The sequence below is a fragment of the Dioscorea cayenensis genome, chromosome 7, assembly GCF_009730915.1.
Source record: "Dioscorea cayenensis subsp. rotundata cultivar TDr96_F1 chromosome 7, TDr96_F1_v2_PseudoChromosome.rev07_lg8_w22 25.fasta, whole genome shotgun sequence".
Classification (NCBI taxonomy): Eukaryota; Viridiplantae; Streptophyta; class Magnoliopsida; order Dioscoreales; family Dioscoreaceae; genus Dioscorea; species Dioscorea cayenensis.
Genome location: NC_052477.1, coordinates 4844411 through 4864347, shown reverse-complemented (window position 1 = coordinate 4864347; position 19937 = coordinate 4844411). Strand labels below are relative to the sequence as shown.

Genomic DNA, 19937 nt, shown 5'->3' with positions numbered 1-19937 from the left:
CATATTTAATTCCAACAATGGTGTTGAATAAAAAAATAAAAGTAATTTAAAAAAAATAATAATGCTTCTTAATATTAGAAAATGACAGATAAAAAGAAATATGGATAAAGAACGGAGGGAGTATAATACGGTTTTTTGGGGGGTTTGGTTTAATAGAGGTGTGTATTATATTTAAGTGAATTTTCAGGGTGCGCACAAGGAAAAAAATCCTAATTAAATTTTTTTTTAAAAATTAGATAGAGTTGATAGAACAAATAAAAATATTCCCACGGACCTTTAAGTAATTTAACCCATTAGATTTTTTAACTTATTATTGTCCAAAGAGTTCTAGACTTGTACGGAGGCTCATAATTCCAGATATAACCAACAAACAAGCTCAAGCCATCCCTTTCAGCACGAGCGTAATTTCGTCATTTGCTTACAAATCAACGCTGGCCTTCCCAGAAGGATTGAACGACTTGCAAAGCCGGCGAGAAACCATCCAACGGTCATGATCACTCTCCGTTCCACATCACGAAATCAATCACTCGATCTCCGCACATCTACCTCGAGATCCACGAAGACCAATCTCGATGCAGACGTTAGACTCACATTGACCATATGATATGACCTCCCTCAACTCACGTGCGTTTCTGCGTGTCTCGCACGTGCCGAGGCCTTCCGGACAAGCAAAGCCGGCCGAAAAACCATCCAACGGTCATGATCACTCTCCATTCCACATCTCGATCTTCGTACATCTGCCTCGAGATCCACGACCACCCATCTCGATGCAGACCTTAGACTCGCATTGACCTCCCTGGACTCACGTGCGTTCCCTCATGTCTCGCACGTGCCGAGACCTCTTTGTTTCTCTCTTTTGGTGACGTTTCCGAGACCCCAAAAGAGACGAGAGAGAGAGAGAGAGAGAGAGAGAGAGAGAGGGGTCTTTGATCCGGGGTTTCGTTTGGATTTTGGAATTGGAGATCAAAGGGTTTGAATTCGTTGATTTGTGCTGTTAGGGATCTGATTTTATCCTACAGGAGATGGAGCAGCTCGTCAATTTCATCATTCGACCACCGAGGTATGGGTTTTGTGCTTGTTTGTTGCCTTTTTGTTTTAGGTTTTGGTTCTTGGCTCTATTTTTGGTGGATTTTTTGTTGTTGTTGTTGTTGTTGTTTTGAATAGGATGATTAAGGGATGGTTCTTGTTTTGGTATTGGAATTGTGGGTATTTGGATGTGGTTCTAGTGGTTAAAGAGATTCTGAGATAAATAATGGAAAGACAGATTGATTCAGTCGTAAGTGGCAGTGAAAATTTTTATTTGTGGAAATGTGAATTTTTTTTGGGTAGGTATTGGTGAAGGTTATGAAATGACATTAATTGGCAGCCAACTAGGTCACAGTGGATATCTGGATGTGATTCTAGTGGAGAACGCGATTTTGAGAAAGATAATGGAGAGAGGGATTGGATCTGTGAAGAAATAATGAAAATTTTCTTATTTGGATATGTTATTTGTGTTGTTGAAGGCTTGAAGCTTATAAGACAACCTTAATTGGCAGCTAACCAGGTCACAGATTGATTTAATGCTCTTCTTTTGGTTTTTGTAGCTCCGGTTCTTTCACTGTTCCTTACATATGTAGGCATGTTTTGAATACTGCTTTAAGCATCATGACATGTGGCTCTACAAACTGGCATGGGTCATTATGTCACAGTGGAACTATTGAAACCATTTTGAAGTATAGCTCTTGATTTTTTGAAGCCTTGCTATTGGTAACATTTTGAAATCCTTTTGAAAATTGTGTGATTTGAATGTTTTGAGATCACAAATAGATATTACACTTTAATGATTATTATTAATTTGTTTACTTGCAGATAGAAATTTGTCAATGTGTTTGATTCTTAGCGGTCAGGGCAAATTGTTACACATGCTGTGCTGCATTTGTGGAACAGCTTGTGCTGGTTAATCATGGGCATAGTGTGCAGTGTGGAAATAATACTCAAATACTGATTCTTGATACCCCTATCTTTATTCATGCAAACCAGAAATTTCATTTGGCTGTTGCCTTTTGATTTCAGCACTGTAGTATTTAACATTAATTCTTTATTTGTTTTTTTTGACCTTGATTTTCTTGAAGGCATAACAACTTGCATCTTTTTGAAATGTAGAGCTGATTATAGCCCGAAGAATGATTTGCTGGAGGATGAATTTATGCTGAAGGGACGTTGGTTTCACAGGAAGGATTTGGTGGTAATGCTCTGTTGACAGTATGGAATAATTTCAGGCCTTCTTCTCTTCTGCCTATGTGTTTTATTTGTTCTGGCTAGTGCATTGTTTTTGGATTGGTTGATGAAAGATTTTGATATCATGGCTTTTTTTATTGGGTTATATTGTTTGATTCATGGTGTCTCACAGACAAAATTGTAAGGTGTTTGTTATTATGTCATTTGTCAGAAATTGTTATTTTGATAGATTTTATTGAGGCTTCCTTGTAGCTAGGGTAACATGTTTCTTGTCGTTTACTTTTGTAACTTGCTGGCATTCTATTTTGGTAAAGTGCTGGAATCATTTTGTGTTCTATACTTTCTATATATATGTGGACTGATGGTTGTATCTGTTAGACTGTTACAATATGATAAGTTTGTCGTATTTGCCAGTGGGCTTTTCATAATGTTATTTTAATGACATTGAGCCACTTAACACTTTTGGATTGTCGCAGATTGTTAATAGTCGAGGACACAAGCTTCAGTGCAGTCATTATATGCCTGTCACTATTCCAGAAGGAAAGCCACTTCCTTGTGTTATATATTGTCATGGAAATAGGTGAGTGAATAATGATATTACAGGTTTAAACTTATCTATATTTTCCCTAAGTATGACTGGCACAGCTACATCTAATTTGAGTTGTTATATTTTCAAGAGGTGGTTTATTTCTAGAATTATTTTGTACATGTTGGACCTGACATGCTTGTAATATCCTTCTGTTCACTAAAAGTTTGTTTGTTTATCCAGTGGATGCAGGGCCGATGCTAGTGAGGCTGCTATAATATTGCTACCATCAAACATCACAGTTTTCACCCTTGACTTTTCAGGGTCTGGACTCTCTGATGGAGAACATGTTACCCTTGGGTGGTATGAAGTAAGTGTTGTGGCCATTTATAAAGCTTGTGTTAGATTTAGGAATTGGGTATGCTTTGATGTTTAGCCATCTCGTTACAGTTATTGTCTATGAACTTCTGGTCATCAACCATCGATTATTTTCTCTGATTATTTAATTTCAACTTAAGAAAATTTTTTGTCATCTACTTTTAGTACACATAAAGGCTTCTTTATCATGTGAAGCATCAAACAAATTGACCATCTCCCAGTGACTGATCATTTTAGTATCTGCTCATTAAAAATAGGGCTGCTATAAGATTTATGTCCTTGTGTTCCTGAAATTTGCACAAGAGCTCAAACTTTGAATTAGAAAACAATCATGTCATTACCAACTTCCTTATGAAATGTACATTACTAGGAAAACATCTCTGTATGATTACCTATGAAATGACACACTCTTATTTTGTAGTGATCATTGAGTTGGATGGATCAATGTGTTACATGTGATTAGCCCCTTTGCCAAATACTCTATAGCTTAGCTCAACTGACTTTTGAATTGGATTAATCTAGCTTGTGATTTATAAGTGTTTTTAGTTTAAAATATATTAGAGAAGTGAATATTGAATATGTGAATTTTCCTGTCATCCATGTCAGGTACCTTGGCGAGAAAAAAAAACTCAACTCTTAATACTGTATTTTGTCAATTAGTAAATATTGCTATGAACTTGTCATGGAATTTTGTTGAGGTTCCTTGTCCAGTTGTCTAATTGGGCATGTCAGATGACAAACTATGAACTCTATATTGGTTTGCTGTGTGGTGTTTAAAAGTAGCTGCAACAAATATGGAAATAGCCGTGGCTGTAGATATTACGCATTCACTAAATACTATATTTAGTCTGTGGAGCATTATCATAATAGCCATTTTTTTTCTAATTCTAGGTAGCACATACTTGCTGAACTTTCATAATTTAAATAAACATACATCCAATATTTTATATAGAAAGTCTCATAATGATCTTCATCTATGTAATCTATTGTTCAGCATCTTTAAACTTGTCTTACAAGTTTGAGCTGTCTGGTATTATTTAGGTGTCATCTTGGTTTTATTAAAATAAAATTTTGAAGGATTTTATACCAATGTGACCATCAGAGTGCTACCAATGCCTTTACTTTAAGAAAAGTACTACCATTATCCCTTTAACAGTTTAATTATATGGGAAATTTTCATCAAAATGATTACTGTGTGAAGTTATTTTATCAATCTGGGTTAGTTTGTATGATACAGTTTTCTGTCCATAATCTTATGGTGGATGGAATATGTTGAATGAAAAGCTTTTGTTATACTCTGGATAAAAATTGTAGATATAATACCATTACAATATAAAATTTATCAATTACTGGCTCCCAGCTGATAGCACCATTTTTCTGTTTTTGTTTTCCAGAAAGATGATCTCAGAGCTGTTGTCAATCATTTGAGATCTGATGGGAATGTCTCATATATTGGATTGTGGGGGCGCTCAATGGGTGCTGTTACAAGGTTTTCTCATATCCTTGTTTTGGCTCTTTGCATGCACTTGGCCTCAAGCCTCAAGTCTTGTGGGTGTGCATTTATGCATGCAATTGTGCAAGGTTTTTATGGCGGTTAGGCATTATTTAAGCAATATGGAGTTGAACACCAAGCTACTGGCTGGAGATTTAGCTTTGAAAGAGTTATTTATTTATTTTTTAATTTTTTACAAGAAAATATAAAATCCCTCCTACCAATAATATAAATTCCAACCTCTTAGCATACAGCAACATTAGATAAATTGACAATTTCATAAATTAAGAAACTAGAGTAACTTGAGCATGTAAATTAGGATCTTTGGTAAACTTTAGAATCAAAATTTTGTGAGAAATAAATTTGAATATGTTTTATTGGCGATTTTCTGAAAAAGAATCAATTGCGTAGTCAACTAGGACTTTATCAAGATGGTTAGACAGTAGTTAATTAGACACCTTGCATTTCATATGAATGATTTGTTTTATCCTGATAAACCAGTAAGTGGTTGAGGTACTTGAAAGGCTTATCTATAATGATAGTTGGTTCGTTAATGTTTATCTAAAATTTCCTTGCAATATACTTTTAAGCTACTCTGCCCTAGCTCCATCATTTTTTGAAGGTAGATTCACAAATAGAGAAATAAGCAAATCTCCTTCACATTCTTCAACATGCAATATATTTGTTCTAATTTATTATTATTATTATTATTATTTGATTTGTCTTCCTTTGCTTTAAATTTAGCATAAGAAATGCTGTTCTCTTTCTGCATTTTGATTACTTGAATTATTGGTAAATGCTTACCTTGGCATTTTATCTTGATTCAGTTTGTAGAGGTTGCAAGATATTTAGAATTAACTTGAAGTTCTTGCTGTCTGCTTTCTTGGATATCTCCATTTTCTGCCCACCATAATAGGCGTATTGCTTTTGTGACAACTGACAAGATGATGTTGCCAGAATTCTGATTAATTGTCAATCATGTGACAGAAGTGAACAATTTGTATATTTAAGATGTCACTAGAATTCACAAAGGCATATTAGTACTTCATCCTGGACCTTAGTTGCAGAGAGCTTGTAATGGATTATGAATTGAGGCTTCAGTGTTGGATGTATTCTTGTGTATTTTGGATTGTATTTTGTTAGAATAAGGCTATATGGAATATAGAGAGAATGAAGAGAGGAAGAATGATATGAAGAGTTATCTTCATGTAGTGATGTATACAAGTATATATAGACACAAGAAGTAAAAGGCTAAAATGAGCTATATAGTAATGGGCTTTTTAACACCCCCCTTCAAACTCAAGGTGGATTAGGATGATCTGAGACACAGAGTTTGAGAAGATGGAATCGATGTTGTTCTCGAGTTTGGGCCTTGGTGAAGAAATCAGCAACTTGAGACTCAGACGGCACATACTAAAGAGCAATGGTCGATTGCTGACAATGTGAACGTGTGAAAAATGCATCAACACCAATATGCTTGGTTAATTCATGCTTCACGGGGTCATTGGCAATTTGTATAGCACCAGTGTTGTCACAAAGAAGAAGAGTGGGAGTATCACATGAGACACCAAATTTAGCCAGCAACCAACGAAGCCATACAATTTCAGATGTGGTAGAAGCAAGTGCCCGAAGTTCTGCCTCAGTACTAGAACGTGACACTGCAGTCTGTTTCTTGGACTTCCATGCAAGAAGAGAAGTGCCAAGAAAAATGCAATAACCAGTGATGGACTGGCGATCAACAGGGTCACTCGCCCAAGTGGAATCCGAGTAAGCGTGAAGCTGAAGCGGACTAGAATGAGCATAAAATGGACGTCGTGATGCTGTCCCCCTTAGATAACGCAACACGCGAAGTAAATGGCCATAGTGGACGGAAGTAGGAGTACTAACGAACTGGCTCAACACATGAACAACATGAGCAATATCCGGCCCTGGTAGCGATGAAGATAGACAAAGGTCGCCCTACAATATGACGATAACGAGAAGGATCCTCTAGTGGTGTGCCATCCGTAGGTCGAAGTCGAACATGAAGCTCCATAGGGTGTGGCGGCAGGTCAGTGAATCGATAAGGCCGAGGCGTATAATGAGGTCCTCGAATATATCGATGTTGAGAAAGATAGTAACCATCATCCGTAGAAGTCACCTCAATCCCCAGAAAATTAGTGAGAGGTCCTAAATCAGACATCATAAACTGCTGGCTGAGGCGTTGCTTCACAAAAACAATATACTCCATATCGTCACCGATGAATCAACATATCATCAACATAAAGCAAAAAGCAAAGTGCGACCACGCTGAGAGGTATTGATGAATAATGCAGGATCATGATCACTGGGCAAGAAACCAGCTGCACGCACCACAGAACTAAATCGCTCAAACCAAGCACGTGGAGCTTGCTTGAGACCATAGAGAGCTCGACGAAGGCGACAAACATAACCTTTAGATGTCTCAATGCCAGGGGGTGGGTGCATGTATACCTCCTCGTGTAAATCACCGTGAAGAAAAGCATTCTTCACATCCATCTGAGAGATAGTCCAAGAGCGAACAACAGCCACAACAATCAGAGTGCGAACTGTAGTCAGATGAGCCACAGGAGCAAAAGTCTCATCATAATCACGACCATGTGCCTGCTGAAAACCACGAGCCACGAGGCGAGCCTTATAGCGTTCCACTGAACCATCAGACTTTGTCTTGACCTTGTACACCCACTTGCATGTAATTGGAGTGGCGTGAGCAGGTAGAGGAACAAGATCCCAAGTGCCCGTCTTTTCCAGAGCTGAAAGCTCCTCGGGACATAGTCAATCGCCACTCATGGATCTTGGGCTGCCTCCGATAAGTCTTTGGGCTCGTATACCGCATCAAATGATAGGAAAACCATATCTGTCAGGTGCAGAAATAGTACTACGATCACGAAGGTCATACCGAGGGACGTTGAGGCGGGTAAAAGACCATCGACGCACTGCGTCGATGAGTCCGGCCGGAGTATCGGAAGGAGCAGGAATAGGGGAGTTGAGGATCTTGGGGAACTTTAGGGCCCTACGACGATGAGTGAAAAGGAAAGGTGTCGGGGAGGCGAGGGATGACGAGTATAGAGGAAGATGGATCCGAAGGTGGAACAAGAGATGAAGAAGGAACAACGAGGGAGACTCTATAGTAGGAACTAAGTCGAAAGGTGAAAGTCGAAGAAAGCGAAATAGATTACGGGAAAGGAGAGGAAAAGGGAGGTCGAGTAGCTAAAGAGTAGAAATAAGGACGACTCTCGTCAAAAGTGACATCACGAGATATGCGAATGCGACAATCAGAAGGGTCATAGCAACGATAACCCTTATGTTCAAGACTATACCCAAAAAAGACACTCAATCGATTGAGCTGTTAACTTAGTACGTCCACGAGGTGCAAGTAAGACATAACAGACACAACCAAAGACCCGAAGATGATTATAACGAGGAGGAGAGCCAAACAAGATTTCTCCAGGACATTTACCCTGAAGAGAAGATGATGGTTGCATGTTAATGAGATAAGTCTGCGTGAAAGCGCCTCGACCCAGTAAAAGCGAGGGAACAAAAAGACGAAATTAGGAGAGTCCGAGCAGTCTCAATCATGTGACGATGTTTACGTTTAGCAATCCCATTCTGCTGATGAGCACTAGGACAAGAAAGTTGAGGAAGAGTACCCTCAGATGAGAGAAATTGACGAAAAACAGTGAGCAGGATACTCTCCCCGTAATCGAGCGAAAAAATACGAATGGCGAGAAAAGGCGAGTGTGAACCATGCTAGCAAACGATCGATAGATGGATAACAATTGAGATCGATGTTTCATGAAGTAGACCCGGTATATCTAGAGTAATCATCAATGAAAAATGACATAATACTTGTGACCACCTTTGGAAGTAAAAAGGCGCAGGGACCCCAAACATCGGAATGAACTAAATCAAAAAAAGACGACTAGACTTAGAGATTCTTGCGAATATGGCGGATGTACTTGCTTGCCAAGCTTACAACCCGAACAATGAAAACCAACATCAATAGACACAGGACCCAGGATACCTTGATGAACTAAGGAGGACAAACGTGAGCCACATAGATGACCTAGGCGATGATGCCACTGTGGAAAGGTAGCAGAAGCAGGAAAAGCAGATCCCTGAACATGGATCGTAGAAGCAGGATCTGTGGATAGCGTAGGCATGGTAGAAGGAAGAGGAAGAGAAAGACGATCTAGAACGTAGAGTCCGTGAGAACCACTATGGCGATGGCCAGTACCAAACACAGCTTTGGTCCGACGGTCCTGCACATAGCAAGAAGAATCATCAAACCCAACAAAAGCAGGTGAAGGTTGGTAGGTCGACCAACGGACATAAGATTCATAGGCAGTGAGGAGCGAGGGACACATCGAGAGCGATGAATCGAGAAGTAGAAAGAATCCCTCGATGTGAAAGCATGAACAAGAAGTTCCATCACGGGTCCCGAATATATATACCATCGGGGAGCGAGTTTGCGGGGATGAAAAGTCGAGAATCATCGGAGGTCATGTAAAAAGAAGCCCCTGAGTCTAAGACCCAAGAGGAAGTAGTAGTACCTGAGGCTGACATTGAGGCAGCGGATCCAGATGTACGGACGGGAGGATCAGAAGAAGCTCCAGGAGCAACTCCGCGACGAGATCCAGAGGAGTGCCTGATCCAAAACTCAGCAAGCTGCTCAGGATGCAACTTGAAGCAGTGCTGAGCACGATGACCTGTCTTCTTGCAATAGGTGCAGATGATAGAGTCAACAGAAGGACCCTTAATCACCGCAGGCCGATGAGAAGCTGCCAAAACAGTGTGAGGTCACTGGAGTAGCAGCAAGAGCACGAAGACGTGTCTCCTCAGCAATCAAGGCGGCAAGCGCTTCAGTAAAGGTCGGAAGAGGATTACGTCCAAGAAGCTGAACCCGTACGGGCTCAAACTCGGAGCGAAGGCGCATCACAAACTGAAACATGAGGTTTTGTTGCTCATGTTTTTCTTTTGCAGCACAATTCTTGCAACCAGAGCATCCCTTTGGCACCATAGCATCCAATTGACCAGATACACGAGTGAATACCGTGTAGAATTCCTCCACTGATAGATCCTGTTGTTGAAAACTATGCAGGTTTTGTAGTAGGGAGAATCGGAGTGCCTCACTGGTGTGTAGATAACGTTGTTGAAGATAGTCCCAAATTTCTTTTGCTGATAAATGATCAATAAAGCTCATCCTGATGGAAACATCAGTACTCATGCACAAGATAGCCATGACACGATCATCGGCAACCCGCCAAGCCTTGACACTAGCTGTAGCAGTCGTTGCCTCATCAGGAGGATCGTCAAGTAGATGAGAGGCTAGACCAATTGATCGCAAGAGCATGCGTACTGAAAATGCCCACTCACGATAATTTTGACAGTTAAGTCTAATGTCGATGTGAGGAAGAGCACCACTGGCAATAACAGGGTCAGAGGACTGAACTGGGATCGACATTTTTTATTTATTTATTTTTTTTAAACACTGCGCACCATTATCGCTTTTGTATGTTATCGTATCATGTATCAGTATGTCGGTATCTGCGCATCATCATCGTGCATCTGTCATCAGTATGTCGATGACGATGCATATCATCGTATGCTGTCACTGCGTGTCGGTAATGTGCACATCACGCAGGTCGTCATCATCGTATGTCGGTAATGTGCACATCATCGTAGTGTCGATCGCGTGCATCATCAGCATGTCCGCCACCGTGTGTCATCAGTATGTCGGTAATGTGCACATCACTCGTGTTGTCACTGCGTGTTGTGATCGCGTGCACATCATCACTGACGCTATCATCGTGTGCTTGCATCGCTGCACATCATCAGTATCTGTCATCCGTATGTCGGTGCTTTGAAGAAGGAGAAGAGGACCGGCGGCAACTTGAGGAAGGAGAAGACCGGCGGCGACTTGAGAGAGGCCGACAACTTTAGGATGGGAAAATACCGATGACTTGACGGAGGCCGGCGTAGATGACCGGAGAAGATGACGATGATGACCGGTGAGAAAGAGAAAGGTCGGCGTCTTGAGGGAGGCCAACAACTTGACGGAGGCCGGCGGAGATGACCGGAGAAGATGACGATGATGACCGGCGAAGATGACCGGAGTTAAAATTTCTAAACCCTCTCTGATACCATGTTAGAATAAGGCTATATGGAATATAGAGAGAATGAAGAGAGGAAGAATGAGATGAAGAGTTATCTTCATGTAGTGATGTATACAAGTATATATAGACACAAGAAGTAAAAGGCTAAAATGGGCTATATAGTAATGGGCTCTTTAACATATTTGAATGTGAATCAAGCAGCACTTTTATTTCTTTAGCAGATGTACTTAAAGCCTGTAGTTTTTCTTTGAGGATCAACCTCATTTTATAAAGAATTTATACAATGAAGTTACTTGAGATGACAGACTAAAATCTGAGTGGTGCGGTTTGCATTTGAAATATATTTTTGTCATAGCATTGTTTATGTGTATGCATTGCCTGAGTGAATAAAATGCAGTAAAATAATTATGTATATTTTGTTATGTCTTGGCACAATTTGTTTTATTTATTTTGGTTTCATGTGCTGCTTGTTGGTTACAGCTTGATGTATGCGGCTGAAGATCCATCTGTTGCTGGAATGGTTCTTGATAGTCCATTTTCTATTTTGGTGGACTTGATGATGGAACTTGTGGACACCTACAAATACCCGCTACCAAAATTTACTGTAAGGCGTAACCTTTTTTGATATTTAACTTGACAGTGTCTTGCAATGATTGTCTACATTTTGTTTAATCAAGTATCATACTCTGTACAATGCGCATCTTTGGAATAGGAAGTTAAGTGATACATGCAACAAAAGGGGTACTAGGCTGCCAAGTTTTAATCCTTTCCCAATTAACTTAATAATCTTTTTCAATTCTGGTATGGAGTATGAGATATAACTGTTATCCACCAGTAGGTTTATGGTGCCATATTTGTTAGGAAAGTTGACAACATGATGAGGTTATAATTATGTTATGGATTAAAAATTCTCTTAGATGGTATGTGAATTACAAAATTGTAGATGAGAAAATTGCAGTCTATCCTGAAATGTAATTGCCTGACATCCTTATTGGAGGCAAATTATGATATTTGTACTAATGACTCTGTTGAACTAATTTGGATCATTTATGATAGCCTAATGAACCAAAGGAATTAAATAGTTTGAGTTGTGTTTTAATTTATGAAGAGGTACCCAACATTAAGTGAATTGGTGGAATTGCTAGAAAGGATTGAAATATATCGTGGTTGTGAACCTTTATAGTTATTTATCAAGCAAGTTGATTTGAATGCTTGATTTTAATTTAGCAAAAAATTGAGAGTGAATTTTGAAATTTGTGGTTTGCTTCTTTTGAATGTTGAATTATCTGTAACTTTAGTCCTGTAACTATATGATGCGGCCGATTCACAGAATTGAAAATTTGTGAATTTAGTTTGCTGAACTTTTAATCTAAAATTTGCCAGTCTGAACAGTTATGAAAGGAACTTCGAGAATTTAGGGATGGAAATGTATATGAGATAAAATATGGATAGTCTCTCATTGATGTTGACTTGGATTAGTGTTCTTGAACACTGTCTGGAAGCAAGCGGATTTTATTTTATTTTCTTTTCATATAACTCCAACCTCTGAAGTTTTGAACAGAGCAGCAGGTCTTGGATTGAAGGATTTAAATCCTGTCTAGAGGACAATTTATTCTAATGACTCTATCTAAAAGTATAAACTTATTCTTAACACATTCAAAATAAGATATGAAAAAATAACTCAAAATAGAAACAACAAATTGATTAATGATTACTTCACCAATATAGCTAAGGCATGACTTCAAAATGTTCTGCCTTTCTAATGAGAAGTTTAACTCATGGCTTAGTTCTAGCTTCAATTACATGTGGTAGAATTTGCTTTGTAGTTTCCTTGGTTTGCGTTAAATTTGACATTATTTTATTTTAGGTTAAGCTCGCTATTCAGCACATGCGCAAGGCTATCAAAAAGAAGGCTAACTTTGACATTATGGATCTTGACACCATTCAGGTTCTTCTTCCAACTTCAACAATTTTTGATATAAAATTAGATTTACTTACATTTGAATTGCCTTTTATCCAGTATGATTTAGAAAACAAGGAATCATCATTTTTTTGGTGTCCTTGCCATTATATGCATTTTCTTACAAATAAACTGAAGGGCAAGTTTATACGCATCTCCTGAAGTTAGAATGAAGCTTGAGAGTGATTGCCTAGTTTGACTGTGGCCATCGTCCCACTAATAGTTCCTGCATTTTTAGCTTTCTGAAGCAACATAAACATTAAATCACAGGGTCACAAAGTATTTTAGCATAGTGGACATTTTCCTTTCTTGCTTCCTGTGAACTGAAATGTGCCCTGTTTTGATGGTTAGGCATGCTTCCTTATTTTAGGCATCATCATTGGTACATCGTAATGACTAATCTTGTGCATGTGCTATTTTTCTCTTCATGCCAGTGATTCTTTCCTATTTCTTTTCTCTTTTCTTTTCTTTTCTTTTTTTCCTTTTTTTTTTCTATACAGGTATGCTAAACAACTCTAAAGTAAGCTTTCTGCCTAAGTTTTGTGTCTTGATATGTCATGTGATTTATCTGTTGCTTAGGAAACTTAACCAATCTTATTATTAAGTTCCATATACATACAAAATCTAGCAAGAATTGAGGTTTGAGTTATCATCAAAACTGGAATCCAGTTGACATTGGCTCTATAAAATCTGGTTGAGATGTAACTCAGTTTGATTTCCATTTTTAACTCCAACATTCTATGATGCTTTGTTAAATATACTCACATGGATTGAAGAACGATGGAATAAATCCTGGTGCATTTTGCTTCTTTCACAGTACAATTCTTATTAAAATTCTAGTATTTGCTTTATTTGCCAAAGTTTCATTGTAGCACTTGCTTCACCTGCTGTTGGTTTTGGTAGTTCACTATATGTCTGACTTTGTTCTCACCTTGCAACTTGCAAGCAAAGAAGATAGTTTTGCAATTTCTTTTGTTCTTGAATAAATCTGATGTTCCCAATTTGGGCTAAGTTTGATATTGACAGATTATTGTTTGATTTGGATGTGTCCCATTATTGGACCATCATCCATAAAATTTTGTTTAAAAATATAAAACTCAATTTCATCTTGACTGGGGAATAAATCTGAATAATTTTAATTTGGATTAACTTGGGATGCTCTTTTCCTGCCAATACAAATTCAAATTTGAAAAATCGTATTCCAACTCATTCTGATTTAGTCCAATCACAACTGCACGCCACCTAACTGCACGCCACTTGTTGGTTGTGATATCACATATTTATTTATATCTATCTCCTATAATTTTTATGGTGGGCAAGGGCATAAAGGAGAAATTAATGGACTTGTACCCTGCAAAATTAACCACCGACTACCAAGAGCAAGGATCTGTCCATTTGGGTGCTCTGGAGGAGATCAGTATCTTTTTTTTTTTGAATGGAAGTAGGACACAAGGGTTGGGCACAAAGCCTTTCTTGTTTGTGGTAGTTTGATAATAGCAAACTGTAAGGCTTCCTTGCTTTATTTGAGACTTTATGCTAATCAATGGTACAAGGGATGTGATGTGGGAAGATTAGACCAGTCTACTGTTTGTTTGTTACTCTCTGCAATGAAGGATGTAAAAGAAAGGAGACCTTAAATGCGCTTCCCTGTAGAGCTATTTATTGGTCCATGATGATACAATAATCATGAAGAATTGTATCTCTTAACAGGTCACTGACAGATCAGTTGCCATTAGGTGAGAGCAGGTCTATAAAAGGACAATAATTAAACAGGCATTTGCAATCATGATTTGGGCTTACATATATGAAGACCATCAATAGACTAACAGTAGAGTTTTCCTACGAACTATGCGCCAAATTATAGAAATTCATTATTACTATAAAGGGTACAGTGAATTAAATTGCAAAAGTTATATAAATTTATATTGACATGAATGATCTCCTAATTGATTACCAAAACCTCAAATCAGTTTTGAGGCATAATAGCATAGCACCTTGTCAAAATGCTAGTTGTACTGATATAATCATGTGCTACTTATAGGTCAGAGCACAGTGTGCCATTATATGATCAAAAACTCTGGTTCGGAGGGTCCAACTGACTTTGTACCAATTATAAATACTAGTCGATGATGTTAAAGTCTTTTCTAATCTTTCTTCTGTCGATGCTCTCGAGTCATAGGCTTGTTGTATTGTGTTAAAGTCCTCTCTCTCGCCCGCTCTCTCTCTCTAAGCATGGATAGGCATAATCTTTTCTTATGCTCTTTTCGTTTATGCTATTTATTTAAATATTTCAAAACTGATTCAAGGGCCATGTATACCCTGATTCCCTGACATCTATATTGCTTTTTCTTGGACATGGATATTTTGGTTACTTTTCATTGTTTGATTTAATCTTCTCATTACTGTGTGAACTAAATTTTAAACATCATTTTTCTCATGGTTCATAGGTGGCAAAATGTTGTTTTGTCCCAGTTTTACTTGGACATGCTACTGATGATGACTTCATAAGGCCACATCATTCTGACCGGATATTTGAGTCTTATGCAGTAAGTCTTCTCCTTTTGTTTGTGAGTGGGTGCAACATTGCAGTGTGTCTGTATTATCATAACTGCTCGATTTCCATTAGGGCTTCTTTTAGTTGCCTCATTATGAACCTTGGTTGACAGAATAACTGCATTTTAATGTGCACTTCCTTAGTATAAATTCTTATTGTTTTTAGATGATTTTAGCCTTTAAAATGGCACTTCTTGGCTAAAATACTCCGTTCCATGTGGCAGGTGGAAATTTATTTTCATCCAAATCTATTGTAAATTTCAACTGTATAAGGTTACCTATATGCATTACATCCTGTTTGTACAACACTAATGAATATGGTCAATTGCAATTTCATTCACCTGTAGAACATTTTAAGACTAAATTTAGTTTAGGTTGGGCTTGGGCCACAGTAGGCAGTTAATGAAGCATCAATTGCAAATTTGCAACACATGGTCAACCTCTCAAGCAATTAATTCACTTTATGTATTTCCAATTTTCAAAGAGACTATAAGTAGTTTAATTTTGCATATGGAGAGGAGAGATAAGGAGGTCAAAGAAGGTTATAGCATGTGAAAATTATTGATGGTGGATCAGCTGGAGTCATCCAGAGTCATCCTCGGATCAGCTGGAGTCATCCTCTGTAGTTTTTTTTTATTAATTCCCCAGTAAAAATCGTATCATCTCAAACTGTCTTTTGATAGTTGACATGTAAAATGTGTCATTGTCTCATTGGCACTTGTTCGCTTCCATACCAGAAATCGCTTCAACCCTGTGATGTGGTCTGTTAGATAAATTTGACTTAAAAATCTTTTCTATTTTACTGCAGGTAACACGATATGTTACCTTCGAAGTGTACCTTGAGCTACTGACCTTAACATTTTACTCAATCTATAATTGTAGGGGGACAAGAATGTCATCAAATTTGATGGAGATCACAATTCCCCTCGTCCACAGTTCTACTTTGATTCTATCACCATATTTTTCCACAATGTACTGAACCCCCCGTCTGATGTCTTTGATGAACATGACTATCATGCAATGCATGAGTTCTTTGACAAGGTAAGACAAGTTTGTATGAGCTATCAGCAAGTTTGATAAAAGGTATATGGTTGGTTCTGATTGATTAGCCCATGATTGTTCCTGATGCAGGATAGTTGGGCCACAGTGCATGAAGTGGAGTACAGCAGTTGCAATGGCACTGGACCATCTTCAGGTAAGACTGAGAAATGATGGACCTATTTTATCTTCTTGTTTTTCTATAGAACCATTGTTTAATGACTTTCAGAACTTTCAGCAAGGACAGAAGATGCTATCCGTCAGTTACGTTCTAAAAGACCTATGAGTCGGACAGAGGTTAGTGGTAGTTCTTATCAACTATTAACAGTTAGCTAAGTTCTTATGCTTAGAGAGTAGAAAACAGGATAAATTTTTACTCTGCTTTTTTGTATATTTCTTATGTTGAAATGAGGACCGTAACTAAGATGCACTTGAGATGTTTGGGATTTAGTTTAACAATATGAACTGTAACTAGAAGATCCATGAAGATTGAAGTTTCAGATGTCTCAATGCATACCCAACACAAGTTGGTTTTGCTTAGGCTATGTAATTTCTTAACAGTTATTATGTCTATGGATGTATGTGGAACTCTTGGGTGATTGCGTATTGAATATAGATTTTCCAAGTTTTAGTAACTTAAATATCTTAATCTTTATTTTTTTTTCACTTGTTGCCTCTTTTCTATAGCCTGTGATGCTACCGAAATAATGGTTGAAGGTCATTTATATGTTTATCCTTTAGTGGCATGATTTATTGTACTTCATTCAGGACTACTATGTTTATCAAGATTCATGACATAGTTTTACCTTCACTATGAATGTATTGTCGAAAATTTCCATTGAGCTATTCTCAAATAGCTCTAGTGTTTTTGATATGTTTCTAATAATTTTAATGTAGTCTGTTAGAGAATCCATACTTTGTCTATGTGGCCCATTATGCACTGTAACATCTTCTTAGAGTCGTATGTTTAATAAAACCTGTTGCTAACCCTATTTGCTTCAAAATGATGTTCCCAGTTTATAATATTTAAATATATATCAACATACACTTAACATTGAATCATTTACAAGGTTAACAAGTTTTGGACCTATGATTATCCTTAGGAATTCTGCAGATCTTAACAGCAATGAAATATTGTTCATCTTTTTTCACATCTATAAATCTAAAAGCCCAAATTAATAGCTAGAAAATTGATCTATTGGTTTCTGTACTCGCACAGAGCCTTCGCTTTTTGTTCTGTTCCAATCCTTTCGGTACAAGTTGACACCTAGGACAACATTAAAATTATTGAGGCACATCTGAGTATTGTTATGAAAGCTGTTTTTGTTTGCACCACTATGCAGGTTCCTCCTGATATTTCACAAGGAAAACAATTTGGAGAGGTATCCACTTTGCTTATTTTCATACATTTTCTATGCCTTATTCTGGTATTTTTTATCTTCTGATTTATTATTGTTGTTGTTGTTTACTCATGACATTATATGACTATTGCCTATTTGCGTCTCGTTGCTAACAAGCTGACTGGCTAATTTGTTTCCACCTGTTAGTCTTTGTACTTGTTTATTTTTAGATGCCTAAGTCCAAACAGAAAACTTCTAAAGTGTCTATATTCTAAATGAGAGGTTGTTGTTGTTGTTGTTGTTATTTGCTCATGACTTTATATGGTTACTGCCTATGTGCGTCTCTTTGCTTCAAGCTGATTTGCTAGATTTTTTTCCTCTCTAATTTCCACCTATAGTCTTTGTACCTGTTTAGTTTTAGCTGCCTAGTCCAAACAGAAAACTCCTCAAGTTTCTATTCTAAATGAGAGGTTGTTTTAGGCCTTCTCCCGATGAATGCTGCTTGGAGATGGTCACCAGTAGTAGCAGATTTTGAACCATGCTAAAATTATCACAACAATATCTACTCTTTGAGTTATATCCTTTTCAATGAAAAAGCTCCATGAATCAATTGTTCTGTTAGTTCCTCTCTTGTTGCTGAAGAATCTTACTGAAATTGACTATTGAATATCATTTTCTAAGCTTTTTAATACTCACTACATTCTAATGTTGTCAGCCTAGCCATCAAGATGGAACCAAAACAGATGATGCATACGCCGAGTATTCATTTGATGGCCTCGATGGCTTATCAGATGTACCATCCAGCATTGAAGATGAGGAAAGGGTGAGCTTTTTTCTATTTTTTCAATGGCATTGTTCTGAATTTTTTGTCAATAGAAATCACATAGCGTCCCTTATTCAATCAAGTTATTAATTCACCGTATTTATCGCAGATGCTTATGGAAGCCATCATGCAATCCATAAAGGAAATGGAAGCTTTGCACCCTCAAGAAGAAATGCAGCCCAAAGTCGAGCAGTCGCTACTTGTTCAATCAAGCACACCAGCCGAAGCTTCCACTGCAGGAAGTTCCATCTCTCCAAGCACTGACTCAGAGTCATCTGCAGATCTATCAAAATCGGTTCCGATATCATACTCTGATGATCCAGCAGCTAAAAAGAACTCTTCCGGTCATGAGAGCCAATCAAACAGTAACTCTAGCTCAGTGGATCACAACTCCTCAGCACAAGACGCTGACACAGAAGCCGGCACGCAAGCAAGATTGGTGGTGGAGAAGGGTCCTTCATTAAATGTATTGGATGGATTGGCACAAAGATGGCGTCTCAGCTTCTTCAAGAACAACCGATGAATTCTCGAGGGTTGTTGACCTTTACTGAATCTCATGCTCCAGGTTGTTGGAGTTGTGAATGCATTGTTTGTACAGAAGTGTGCATATAGCTTTTCTCCCCTTCCAATGTGTTTGGTGGCAGTTTGGAATATAATCTTTTCTGTTGCAGTTAAAGCAATCCATTGATTTTACAATGCACAATATTTGTTTTTGCACTTGGAATCAAATATCATTGATATGTGTGTAGAGTCACTTGATTCTCTTTTTTTTTTGTTTTTTTTTAATTTTAGAGAAAGAGCTCTTGGAGCTATTTTATTAATAAAACAAAAAAGGTTTAAGGTTTACAGAGTTAACAATTACAAACCAAAAGACAAAAACAATAGGCAAAATACACAGAAAAAATAAAAAATTAAAACTAAAACCAAAAAAATACATTTAGGCAGAAGGGTTAGCAATTAACACCATTACGTCTAAGACTATTCATGAGCCAACTGGGCAAATCCCTACCCTGAGGAAACAAAGAAATCTCATGATGAATCAGCCCATAAATTGCAATTGAGGACACGATCTGGTTCCAGCCTTTAGGAATCTTAGTCAATCTAGGACTGCCCGTATTAGCTAGGAGATCAATAATGTCAATAATCTGCATGTCCAGTCTCCAAGCCTCTGAGAAGGAACCATGGTTAACAGCTTTAACCAAATCCACATTTGATGTAAGAACAGCCTTGATGCGCTTCTCCCAGCTTGCACAGCACTGTATGGCAAAACTCAAAGCTTTGATCTATGCATCTAATACCGAACCTGCAGGATAGCTGCTGCAACCCACACAAATAAAGTTATCCTGATAATCAACTACTAGGAACCCAATGACTGCCAGCAAAATCTCTTCATTTAGCACAGCAGCAGAAAGCAAAATTGGGCTATTAGTAAAGGAAAAATTAAAACACATAAGATTTCTCCAACTATGTGTG

General features: G+C 37.9%; 1 protein-coding gene across 2 annotated transcripts; it reads left to right on the top strand.

The window, feature by feature from the left end:
• Positions 1-876: 876 nt before the first annotated feature.
• LOC120264656 lies at positions 877-19204 on the top strand. Of its 2 annotated transcripts, none has more exons than XM_039272480.1 (14): positions 877-1060; positions 2146-2227; positions 2697-2800; positions 2990-3116; positions 4519-4613; positions 11231-11354; positions 12618-12698; positions 15158-15256; positions 16146-16304; positions 16395-16458; positions 16531-16598; positions 17645-17683; positions 18357-18464; positions 18574-19204. In XM_039272480.1, the coding sequence occupies exons 1-14, from the start codon at positions 1023-1025 to the stop codon at positions 18985-18987; spliced, it is 1602 nt and encodes a 533-aa protein (XP_039128414.1). In that variant the 5' UTR covers positions 877-1022; the 3' UTR covers positions 18988-19204. The 2 variants fall into 2 exon arrangements, with proteins under 2 accessions (XP_039128414.1, XP_039128415.1); XM_039272481.1 differs by having other exon boundaries at positions 878-1060; positions 16540-16598.
• The last annotated feature ends 733 nt before the right edge of the window (positions 19205-19937 follow it).